The sequence below is a fragment of the Elephantulus edwardii genome, unplaced genomic scaffold, assembly GCF_000299155.1.
Source record: "Elephantulus edwardii isolate Elephantulus edwardi_28Jun2011 unplaced genomic scaffold, EleEdw1.0 scaffold00109, whole genome shotgun sequence".
NCBI classification, from domain to species: Eukaryota; Metazoa; Chordata; class Mammalia; order Macroscelidea; family Macroscelididae; genus Elephantulus; species Elephantulus edwardii.
The window spans coordinates 10532675-10545113 of NW_006399859.1; the positions used below are offsets into that span (position 1 = coordinate 10532675).

Here is a 12439-nt window from a genome sequence, read left to right on the forward strand (position 1 = left end):
CTGTGTATTCCTTCCATCTTCTCTTGATACTTACTGGATCATTTAATATTCTGCCCAAAGTATCCTTAAATATTGCCACCCATGGCTTAAATTTGTTTTTCAGCTCCTTCAGCTTAAGAAACGCTGAGCAAGTTCAGCCCTTTTGATTTTCTGACTCCAGCTCTCTGCACATAATTATAATGCAAGGTCTTAGAAGGGATCTCTTGATGGGGTCAACAGTTAACATGTTCAGCTACTAACCATAAGGCAATTCAAGTCTACCCAGCAGCACCTCAGAAGAAATGCTTGGTGATTAACACTTCTACCTCTGAGAAGCCCATGGAGCACTGCTCTATTCTGGTATCAGAATCACAGCTAGGGCTGTGGAGTTAGATGGAATGTCCATGAAACTCAGTTAAAGAATGGTTTAGAAAAAGATATGCAACATGATTGTAGAATTTCAATATTAACATGTCATCTTTCTGAAAAAGGATGTCTTACCTGAGGGGCATTTGTAGCCACTAGAAATGCATTTGTGCGCCCTGGGTGGTCGTAGTCATGCATTGCAGCTGCCACATAGAGAGCCATCAATTCCAGTGCAGGAATGTTTGAAGACAGGCAGCCATAGCTCTCATCTGGAATCGAGCAGCTCTTTGAAGAAATGTAAGCAATTCGCTCAGGATTCATTCTACCATCAGCATCTGAAGAACAATAAATAGTAAAAGACACAGCATTAACACATAACTTCCCCACAATTATGCTAATCAACAGGCTCCCCTGAGGGAATATGATTATGCGTTTTTGACTTAAGAAATTGCCCTTACTTAGCAATAAGCATTTAAAACAGTACACTACTTTGAAGTCTGACTCCGAAGTCATTTACTTTACAGGGTATGGCAGGATTCTCATGCCAGCCTAATGCTGTTTTACTCATACTAAATACAAAACACAACACAAAACAAAACTACACATAATGAGACAACACACAAATAAAACTATTTTTTGAATATTTGCTTTCTTTTTTAAAAATAGTTTGAGATTTAGTGAACGTTTATAGAGAATATGATTTCCATTTATTCACTGTTGCACATTTTACTCCCTATCTCCCATTCACTCTTCTCTTTTAAAAAAATTCTCAAAAAAAATCTCTCATTGTTGCACAATTTCCTTCCCCCTCTCCATCCACTTTACTATGCAGCTCTTATTCTGAACTGTTGTTATGCAAATAATACCTAATAATATATTCCTTGTAAACAGTTCTTTCCCTCATCTGTTTCAATGCAGCGTACATTATTCACCCCCTCTTCACTTAATTTCTTCCAAATATTTGCTTTCTAAGAGTATTTAGAGTATCTTTCTAAGAGTATTTGCCTAGTGGCAAGAAGCTGCACAGCAATCCTGAAGGCATGGAGTTTTAATCCACCAGAAGCTCTGGAGAAGGAGGATGGGCAATCTCCTGTGCAATTAACTGCCTCTGAAAACCCTCTGGAGGGTCAGCTGTGGATCGGCTTCAACTTAATGGTACACAACAACAACAAAGAGGGTATTAAATGGCTGGATTTAAGACCAAGGTAAAGGAAGTAGAGAAAAAAAGAGAATAAAATTTTATAAAAGCAATACAGAAACTTAGAATTTAATATACTACAAATCAAGTTTCTTAACATGAAAGCATTTCACACTTTCTTCAGAAAGATTACTGCAATTCCAAAGGCATGTGGTTTGACTCCACCAGCTGTTCCATAAGAGAAGTATAGGCAATCTCCTCCCATTTGATTTACTGCCTCTAAAAACTCCCCAGAGGGTCAGCTATGGGTTGGTTCCAACTTGATGATATACAACAACAAGAACAGTGCTTTTTTACTTCCCTGAACCCCTTTATAATGTCACGAAGAGGCACAGAAACCTGAGAAATACACTAGCCAACATAGCTCTACCTTTATTCTCTCTTTAGAAACACTATCATTTTCAGTAATCTTATGATTGACTTCTTCCTTTTCCTGTATGTGACATTATCTAGTTAAATGGGCACACTATTATTTTTGCCCAAGGGATTTCAGGAAACATATAAGAAAGAAGAAAGAAACTTTTTAAACACTAAGCAAAGATTAGAAAGATATAAAATTCTAATGGTTGTATTCACAACTAGAATTTAGGAATAACAACCTTAGTTTGTTCAAATCCAAAGTAATTTCTTATTATAATTCAATTAATTCAGTATTTTCCATCCCTCAATTTTTTAAATATAGGTAATGCACACAAAAAATAATTATAAAGGCAACTCATCATTTTCTTATGCTTTAAATTCTATTTTGAACCTTAATTGAGTTTTAGGATTGCTTATACTAGTTGTATATAAAACATTTGAAAAAATACTTAGCTTTTCTATGCAGATGGTGCCAAAAGGGAAGAAGGAAGTCCCTGCCCCTCCCAAAACTTAAGCCAAAGCAAAGGTGTTAAAGGCAAGAAGGCAGTCCTGAAGGGCATCAACAGACACACACACACACAAAAGAAGATCCACAATCACTCACCTTCTGGCCGCCTAAGAAGCTGAGACTCCTACAGCAGCCCAAATACCCCCAGAAGAGCACCCCCAGGAGAAACAAGCTTGACCACTATGCCATCATCAAGTTCCCCTGACCACTGAGTCAGCCATGAAGAAGACAGAATCATACGCCTGTGTTTACTGTGAATGTCTAGGCCAACAAGGACCAAATCAAACAAGCTGTAAAGAAGTTCTGTGACACTGATGTGGTAAAGGTTCGTAGGGCTATGTTCAACTTGTTCCTGACTATGATACTTTGGATGTTGTCAATAAAACTGGAATCATCTAAGCTGGCAATTCTAAATATAAATTTCTCTCTCTCTCTCTTACACACACACAATATCTATACTTAAGTATATAGTTAAAACATTCAAATTCCTAATAATAAATAATACTTTAATTATTCACATCTGAGCCAGTAATTTCTAATTGTTTCGTTACATCCATTCCATATTGACCCTAAAGTTTAAAAAATATTTAAACAGTAGCAAAAGATATACATGCAAAGTCAACAATTACCTAGATTTGTCCTATTAGAAACATAGCCTACATATATCAAAGGTTACTTAATAAAAATTTTAAAAGAACTGTATTACTAAAATTAGATTATTTTATTTACTATTTCTAATCAAATAATGAAATAAAAGATTTCTAAAGAGAAGTACCTGCTTCATTTCCTGCTCCACGCTCATTCTGGGTCTGCTGAAAACCAGGGATTGGCCGTGTGGTCAGATACCAAACTGCATGTAAGACATCTGTGGCATGTATACGATTGTGATCTAAAGTCATCAAATATTTCATAGAAATAGTTATTCTGTTATATTTTATCTATGACATTTTAAAAGTACATGAATTGTATGGTCATATTATATAAGCAAAAATAAAAGTATGACTTAAAACAATATCCCACAATCTTATTTTGCTTCACTTATTTTTAAAGTATATATGTATGTTGTATCATATATATATACTGAGGAGCTTTGATGGCCCAGTGGTAAGAAGCTGTGTTGCAATCCCAAAGGCAGGCAGTTTGAATTCACCTGCTCCTCCACGGAGAATGATGGATAATTTCCTCCTGCGTGATTAACTGCCTCTGAAAACCCACCAGAGGGTCAGCTATGGGTTGGTTTCTACTCAAAGATACATAACAACAGCATATGTTCTACCTTCCCAAATCACACATATATATTAAAAACAGCAAGGAACCAAAGAAAAAGGCAGGGTAACTCGGGTTGACTAAAAAGTATTGGAAACTAAGTTAATACTGGTTTATTCAAATACCACTGTGTGAAAAGGCATTGTGGCAACAAAGAATAGAGAGTTTAGAATACACTTAAGAGTATAGATTTTAGAAGTCAGGTAGATGCAGAACTGAAACTCAGCTTTACTATTTCTAAACTTATAAAACTGAAGGGTGGGGCTTCTGAATTTTAATTTCTCACCTAAAAAAAGGTAAATTATACAATCTTTCCAACAAAGATTAAAATATAAACTACATGATTGGCAGCATCAGGATGGATGGCGAAGAGATTGAGATTGTTAACAACTTTAGTCTGCTTGGCTCCACGGTCAACACCCTTGGCACCAGTAGCCAGGAAATAAAAAAACGTATGGGGAAAGTCTGCTGTTAGGGACCTCTCCAGGGTACTGAAGAGCAATAGTGTCACTCTGGAGACTAAGGTGCATCTGATACAGGCTAATCACTTGTTATGCATCAGAGAGTTGGACAATGACTAAGGAGGATAGAAGGAGAATTGATGCCTTGAGCTGTGGTGCTGGAGAAGAGTATTCAATGTACCCTGGACTGCCAAGAAAACAAACAGATTCATCCTAGAGAGGGTTAAACCAGGCTGCTCTTTGGAGACAAGGATTCTGAGGCTTCGTCTGACATACTTTGGACATGTTGTAAGGAGGGAGAGGTCCTTGGAGAGGGACATCATACTTGGGAGGGTGGAGGGACGGCGCAGAAGGGGAAGACCCTCTTTGAGGTGGACTGATTCAGTGACCGGGGTAATCGGGATGGGTGTGTCACAGGCAGTGAGATTGGCACAGAATAGAGCAGGGTTTAGGGCTGTCGTACATCTCTATGAGTCACAAGCGACTCGACGGCACATAACAACAACAACAACAACATGATTATAATTATTATAGTTATAATACCTCAACACTTCCATAAATAGTATGTTTTACAAATAATTAACAAATTACACAATACTAAGTGTCTAGGCTGGCTTGATTCACAACCAACACTCTCGCCTCCAGCAGTTAGGAAATCAAAATACGAACTGTATTATTAAAATCTGCTACCAGAGACCACTCCAGAGTGCTACAGAGCAACGATGTCAGTGTAGAGACCAAGATGCACCTGATCCAGGTCACAGCCTTCACAATTACCTGTTATACATCAGAGAGCTGGACAATGACCAAAGAGGACAGAAGAATTGATGCCTTTGAGTTGTAGTATAGGAGAAGAGTATAGCACATACCATGGACTGCCAAGGGAACTAACAGGTCTGTCTTAGGGAGGGTGAAGCCAAGCTGTTCCTTGGAGGCAAGGATTTTAAGGCTCTGTCTCACATAGTTGGGCATACTGCCAGGACAGACCAGTCCTTAGAGAAGGACATCAAACTTGGAAGGGTCAACAGTGCAAGACAGGAAGACCTTAGATGAGATGGATTGATACAGTAACTGGGGTAATGAGGATAGGTGTGTCAGAGTGAAACTGGCCCAGAAGAGATCAGGGATCAGAGCTACTGTGCACAGGGTCACTTTGAGTCATGGCCACCTCAAGGGCACATGATGACAACAACATTTCAGGCTACAGAAATTACATAGTGTCAACTGAGCACTGTTCATTACTATGAATTTAACCATCATCTTTTCTTGGCCATTTACTATGTACGAAGAATTCTGGCATGTGTTTTAAATAGATTATTACTTCCCAAGGTGGTGGTATAATTGTTGAATTAGGGGGCCCTAGTGGGCTAATGGTAAGTAGTTGTGCTGCCAACCAAAAGGCATGTACTTCTAATCCATCAGCCACTCTGTGGAAGAAAGATTAGCAATGTCCTGTGTGATTCACTGACTCTGAAAACCCACTGGAAGGTCAGCCATAAGTAAGTTCATGGCCCAAAAGAAGAATGCATTTGTGAATTTGCAAGCTGGTATTTAGAAAAGTTAGTCCCAAAGTCTGCTTTTTAACCTATATACCTTTATTAGAGTTGACAGTGAAAACTTTTACTACCTCTTTTTACTCCTTTTCTCTTGAAGCTCATTTGAAAGTATCACTTTATTCCATTTATAAGATTTGACTACTTTTTAAAATGCATATTTAGTATATGAAATTCTAATAGTTAACCTTAAATCTCTAAAAATCATTCTAATTAAGGTGTTATATCAATTTAAGAGTAAAAAAACTCAAAAGAATGTGCCCAAAGGTAAATGAAAGAATATGTCTACGTAAAGAGAAAACCGTGAATTTTCCTATTATGATATTCAAATATATATACTACCATAATCAACAGCTCACAAATCAGAACATAGTTAAAAATAGACAGTCCAGTGAATATCTGCTTTATGCTGAGTGAACTCAGTCTCATGACAAATATCGCGTAAGACCATTATTGTAAAAATAGACGGGTAACTAGTAAAACATGTGTGAGGACTCAAGGAGGGAAGGGGTGGGAGCAGAGTGGTGAGGAGGGGTAGGGGCAAAATCACAGGGTTGCACAATTTGGTGGATGAAGGGAGGAGGTAAAGGAAATGGGAAAGATCCAGTAGGGATCTGAAAAGACAGGGTAATGATGGACATTAAGTCTACTGGTGATTAATTTTATAAAACTTAACACATGGAAATGACTGTATGAAACAGTGTAAATGAAGAAAAGTGTGAAACACAAAGTATACAAACTGTAAGAAATGACTATTCAAAAAAATTATAAAGAATTACCTGAAACTCTTGATTTAGTATTACCAAATATGTAAAAAGATAATTTAATTGACTTGAGTGACTTATCATTTACATAGATAGATGTGTAGTATATAACACAAATTAAAATAACAGTTTATAATTCGGTCTATTACTACTATTATGATCCACTTAATGATTAATAAATTTATATAAGAAAACAATTTCAGAAGGTTTATGCCAAAACGTTAACAACAGTTAACTGGAAGTGGTGGAATGCAAATTTTCTTTCAAATTTTTAAATTTTCTAAATTCATAGTTAAAACTTCATTTAAGCAATTATCTAAAGATAAAAAGAATAGAATCAAACAAGTATCATTTGAACATAGGTAAAAAGATATGTTCATACTTACATGGAATGTCTCGATAGCCATTTTCTAATGCATGAAAATAGTTCATGAATTGTTGAGTGGGGATTTCAAATATTTCCAATAAGCCAGTGTCTTGAAATAAAGTATACATAACCTAAATATCAATTCAAATAAAGTTCACTTTATAAAATGAGAATTTCCAATTGTGGCTGAGTAGGCTTTTGTGATATACAATTAGAAAGTTAAGTCAGTGTATGTAATAAAGTTAATTTATTAAAAACACCCCTACTATGAATTCTTTCCATCATACTTAAAGCACTTAAAAATAAAAGAAAACTTATAGAGCATCCTGTTCCAATATAAAAATATTTCATGTAATAGTTTACGATTGCCTAGTGAGTGATTCTGTATTATTTTAGTGCTAAGTGGGAGTTCTGGGGGCATATTCTGTAGGGAGTTGTCCTGCTAACCCAAAGGCCATGCTTCTCTACCAGTCTGGATCTACCAAATGTCCCATAAGAAAAAAAAGATGCTGTCTTCTCCTGTGCAACTTACAGCCTCTGAAAATCTGCTGGCAGGTCAGCTGCGACTTGACTCTAACTCCACAGCAATGAGTGAATGAAATGTTAAATTAAAATAAAAATTTTTAGAGACTTCACTGAGATAAACATATAAATCTTTTTAGATTATTTGTCCTTATGTTCTTGCATTTAATAAGACATTAAAGGGATCTCTGATGGCCTAGGGGCAAGAAGCTGTGCTGCAATCCCAAAGGCATTCAGTTCGAGGCCACCACCTGCTCCATGGACAGTCTCCTCCTGTACAAGTACCTGCCTCTGAAAACTTGCCGGAGGGTCAGCTATGAGTCAGTTCCGACTCTACGGTACACAACAACAACAACAGAATTAGAGAGCGAGAGCATGACAGTTTGGGATGTCGTTATGCCAAACACATTAGGAAGACCTTTGAGTCAAATTTCTAACGATGCTGAATTTCTGGATGTTGTTGTTGATGTTGTGTACAGTAGAGTTGGAATTGACCCATAGCTGACCTTCCAGCAGGTTTTCAGAGGCAGTAAATCACATGGGAGGAGATTGCCCAGCCTTCTTCCACAGAGCAGCTGGTGGCCTTGAACCACATGCCTTTAAGATTACAGCGCAGCTTCTTGCCACTAGCCTCCAGAGATAATAACTCAATAAATAATGTTTAATTGGTGCCTAAATAAATGTTGTAACATTCTAGGTTTAGCTTATTTTACTTTAAAAAAATTCTAGAACTATAAAAAGTGACTTTAAACATACCTGACTGAGAATTCTTCCTGATTTATCACCCATCTTTTCTGCAAGTTCAAAAATTTGAAAATTCCAGTTGCTCATCTTTTCTATTAACGAGTCATGATCTTCTATTAAAATCAAGTTGTCTAGTGATGACTCCTGTTCAGTCTGTACAGAGGAAAAACAAACTTCACCTTACCTTTTACAAAGAATGTTAAAAGTGCACTCCTAGGAAGATACTTAATATTGAACATGTGTGTATTTGCTATTTTCTACAATGGTTATTCTCCAATATTCTCTTATATATACTTTGTAGTTCTTCTCTTCATAGAAAGCTATGCAGCTACTATAACAATATATGTAGGCAAGAGAGAACTTATTAGGCCATGTATTACTTTTATAAATAACAAAAAAATATAAAACACTTCCCAAAAGTGCCCTGATGCCCTAGTGGTAAGAATCTGTGCTGCATGCAGTTCTAATTCATCAGTGGCTCCACAGGAGGGTGGGGAAATGGGGAAATCTCCAGTGGGATTACTACCTCTGAAAACCCACTGGAGGGTCAACTATGGGTCGGTTCCAACTTGACTGCACACAACAACAACTACTACTACTTCCAAATAACTAGACAAAATTTATTTGGTATCAAAAGTACTATCAAAAACTTAAAATCTTCATATTATTTTTTTTTATTCCATAAAAGATTTTCATTGCTTTTAATGTTATGTACATGCTCTCTATGTTTAACAATATACAGAAAATAATAAACTCACAAGTTGTATTCAAAATAATGAAAATATACTCATTTAAAAATAAATGCATTTTAAAAAAAAATGCAATTTGCTGTTCCTGAGTGATGAAGTTTAGTTACTACTCTTAAACGAGGGTTCTCTTTCATATTGTTACTTTTCAAGAAAAATTTTAAAACTATCATTACAGAAAAAAACTTGTTCTTAGCAAAACATAATGATTAGGATTGACTAGTACTACATTTCACCTTAAAAGAATCATATTTAAAGTTTATCTTTTACATTTGGTTGTTCTTCATTCTCTGCTTCTTCTCTTAGTTCATTATCACCTCCCAGAAATAACTGTGTACAGTCTCCCCTCTCTGTTTTCTCTTCTTGTTGAGTCTCCATAGGTTTGAATGATTCTTTAGAAAAGATGGTATTTTTTTCATCACCTTTCAAAAAAACATAAATCAATAATGGTAACAAACAAGTAGGAATATATTTTGTCTTGAGTGGACAGTTTTATAAGATAAACAACTATTGATTAAAAAAAGTTCAGATAAAGCAAACCATGCTGACATTCAATCTACATTACTTAGTGACACTATCAAATCATATGCAGCTATTTTATTTTGCTCAGATATGTGTGCTCATGTAGCTCAGACATTTCACATATTGCACTCAACTTACATCTAAATAGAAAAAGAAATGTAAAAAAAGATTCTCTTTAAGAAGACAAAGATTCTCACCACTGGACCAATTGGCAGCATCAGGATGGATGGTGAAGAGATTGAGATTGTACACAGCTTTAGTTTGCTTGGCTCCACAGACAACACTCTTGGCACCAGTAGCCAGGAAATTAAAAGGCGCATTGCCATGGGAAAGTCTGCTGTTAGGGACCTCTCCAAAGTACTGAAGAGCAATGGTGTCTCTCTGGAGACTAAGGTGCATTTGATACAGGCCATGGTCTTCACAATCACTTGTTATGCATCAGAGAGTTGGACAATGACCAAGGAACATAGAAGGAGAATTGATGCCTTTGAGCTGTGGTGCTGGAGAAGAGTATTGAGAATACCATGGACTGCTAGGGAAACAAACAAATTCGTCCTAGAAAGGGTTAAACCAGGTGGCTCCTTGGAGGCAAGGATTCTGAGGCTCCATCTAACATACTTTGGACATGTTGTGAGGAGAGACCGGTCCTTGGAGAAGGACATCATGCTTGGGAGGGTGGAGGGACAGCGCACGAGGGGAAGGCCCTCTATGAGGTGGATTGATTCAGTGACTGGGATAATCAGGATGGGAGTGTCAGAGACAGTGCGATTGGCACAGGACAGAGCAGAGTTTAGGGCTGTTGTACATAGGGTTGCTATGAGTCACAAGCGACTCGATGGCACATAACAACAACAACTTTATAAAATGAAGAAACATTAGAAAAAGTCACTCCTTTTTAACAGGAACTTTCTAACCAATATAATGAAAACTATTTCCAAGATCCTTGATTCTAGATATGAAAATTTTAACCTCATAATCTCAAATAAATAAGATATAGCACATCTAAAAATTAAGCCACAATATCTTATTTCAATAAATGTGGCTAACAATATTCTTCCTCAAAATCATATGGACAAAGGAAGCAGTCGTAGCTAAACAACATTCATTCATTATACATCAATTCCACAGTGGGTTTTCAGATGCAGTAAACTGCATGGAAGGAGGATTTCTCATCTTTTACTCACCAAAGATCAGCTGGTGGATTCAAATCCTAAACCTTTGTGTAGGCAGTGCAATTTCTTACCACTAAGCCACCAGATGGCTAAACCAGAAGTAAATAGTTCAAATCCAGCAGCTGCTCCATGGGAAAAGGAAGGGAAATCTCCTTCCATGCAATTAACTGACTCTGAAAATCTGATAGTCAGCTATGAGTCAGTTATGACTTTATGGCACAAAACAATAAGCCAGCAGAGAGAGATACACACACACACACACACACACACACACACGTACGTATATGTATATATGTAGGTACATACATATGTGTATATACATATGTATGTATGTATGTATGTATATGTATGTGTATATATATCTGGAAAGAAGCTGCACTGCAATCCCACAGGCATGTGGTTCAAGGTCACAGGAAAAGGATGGGCAAGCTCCTCTCATCCTCCCATGCAATTAACTGCCTCTGAAAACTGGAGAGTCAGCTATGGGTCAGTTCCAACTTGACAGTACACAACAATATACATACATATAAAAAAAAACAAAAACAAAAAAATAAAATAAAATAAACAAAAAAAATATACATACATATATGTATACTGGTATATATACACATATATGGTACCCATATATTGTTGTTGTGCACTATCGAGTCACCTGTGACTCCTAGCGACCCTATGCACAATAGCTCTGTAGCCTGCCCTGTCCTGAGTCAATCTCACCGACTCTAACACACGTATCCCACTGCCCAGTTACTGTGCTCTGTCCAAGCATGATGTCCTTCTCCAAGGACCAGATCCTCCTGGTCATGTATGTGAGACAGCCTCAAAATCCTAGTCTCCAAGAGGAAACTTGGTTTCACCTTCTCCAAGACAGAGCTATTTGTTTTCTTGGCAGTCCATGGTATGTTGAGTTATAGTGTACCTGTGTGTGTGTGTGTACAGACAGACACACACACACACACACACACACACATTATTCATTTGTAATATCGAAAACAGGAAACTCCCCTAAAATCCATCAATGATAGAAATAATAAATTGTACATAAAAATTGTAATTAATAAATATACTCACAAAATTGAAGATTACAGTCTAAAAAAATTAACTACTATCACATGTAATAAATTATTCTTAAAAGTATATTAAAGGACTCCAGATAGAAAGGTATACATATTATGATTCTCTTTATGAAAAGAAGGAAGCTCTGATGGTGTAGGCCATAGGGAGCTGTGCAGCTGACTCAGAGGCAGTGATGCCTCTCTGGCAGTTCTAATCTACTAGCTGCTCCACAGGAGAAACATGGGCAATCTCCTTCAGTGCAATATAAAGCTTTGAAAACTCCCTGGAGGGTCAGTTATGAGTAGGACCTGATCTGACAGCAATGGATTATGGGTTCTTTTTAAAATGAAAAGTTCAAAATCATATAAAAACTTAAATACATGAGAATTGAGATACAGGAAAAGGGTTACTTTGAAAGTTGTAGCTAAAAAAGGCAGGAATTGAGAGACTCGGGGCACTGGGTATTTAGTTCCTTGATCTGAGTGATGATCCCATGTTGTCGGGTGCCATCCCGAACGACTCATAGCGACCCTGTGAACAAAAGATATGAACCTTGTTCTATCCTGTGCCGTCCATGGGCTTTTCAGAGCTTTTCTCCAACACCACAGCTTAAAGGCATCAATTCTTTTCCTGTCATCCTTATTCATTGTCCAGCTCTTAGATGCATAGCAAGTAACTGGAAAAACTAAGGCCTGAATCAGACATACCTTAGTCTTCAAACTGATATCCTTACTCCTCAATAATTTGGAGAGGTCCCTAACTGCGGATTTTCCCAGTGCAATACATCTCCTTATTTACTATTGCTGGTAGCAAGGTGTTAATTGTGGATCCAAGGAGGATGAAGCTATTAACAGT

General features: G+C 37.1%; 1 protein-coding gene across 2 annotated transcripts in view; it reads right to left on the bottom strand.

The window, feature by feature from the left end:
- PDE3B (phosphodiesterase 3B, cGMP-inhibited) overlaps nt 1–12439 on the bottom strand; it is a 165588-nt gene that overhangs the window by 12650 nt on the left and 140499 nt on the right. For both annotated transcript variants that reach the window (XM_006892052.1, XM_006892051.1), the window contains exons 8-12: nt 9105–9256; nt 8101–8241; nt 6842–6953; nt 3187–3300; nt 481–680 (exon numbers count right to left, since the gene is read on the bottom strand). In XM_006892052.1, coding sequence (XP_006892114.1) covers nt 481–680; nt 3187–3300; nt 6842–6953; nt 8101–8241; nt 9105–9256 — 719 coding nt within the window. The remainder of the gene's footprint in view (nt 1–480; nt 681–3186; nt 3301–6841; nt 6954–8100; nt 8242–9104; nt 9257–12439) is intronic.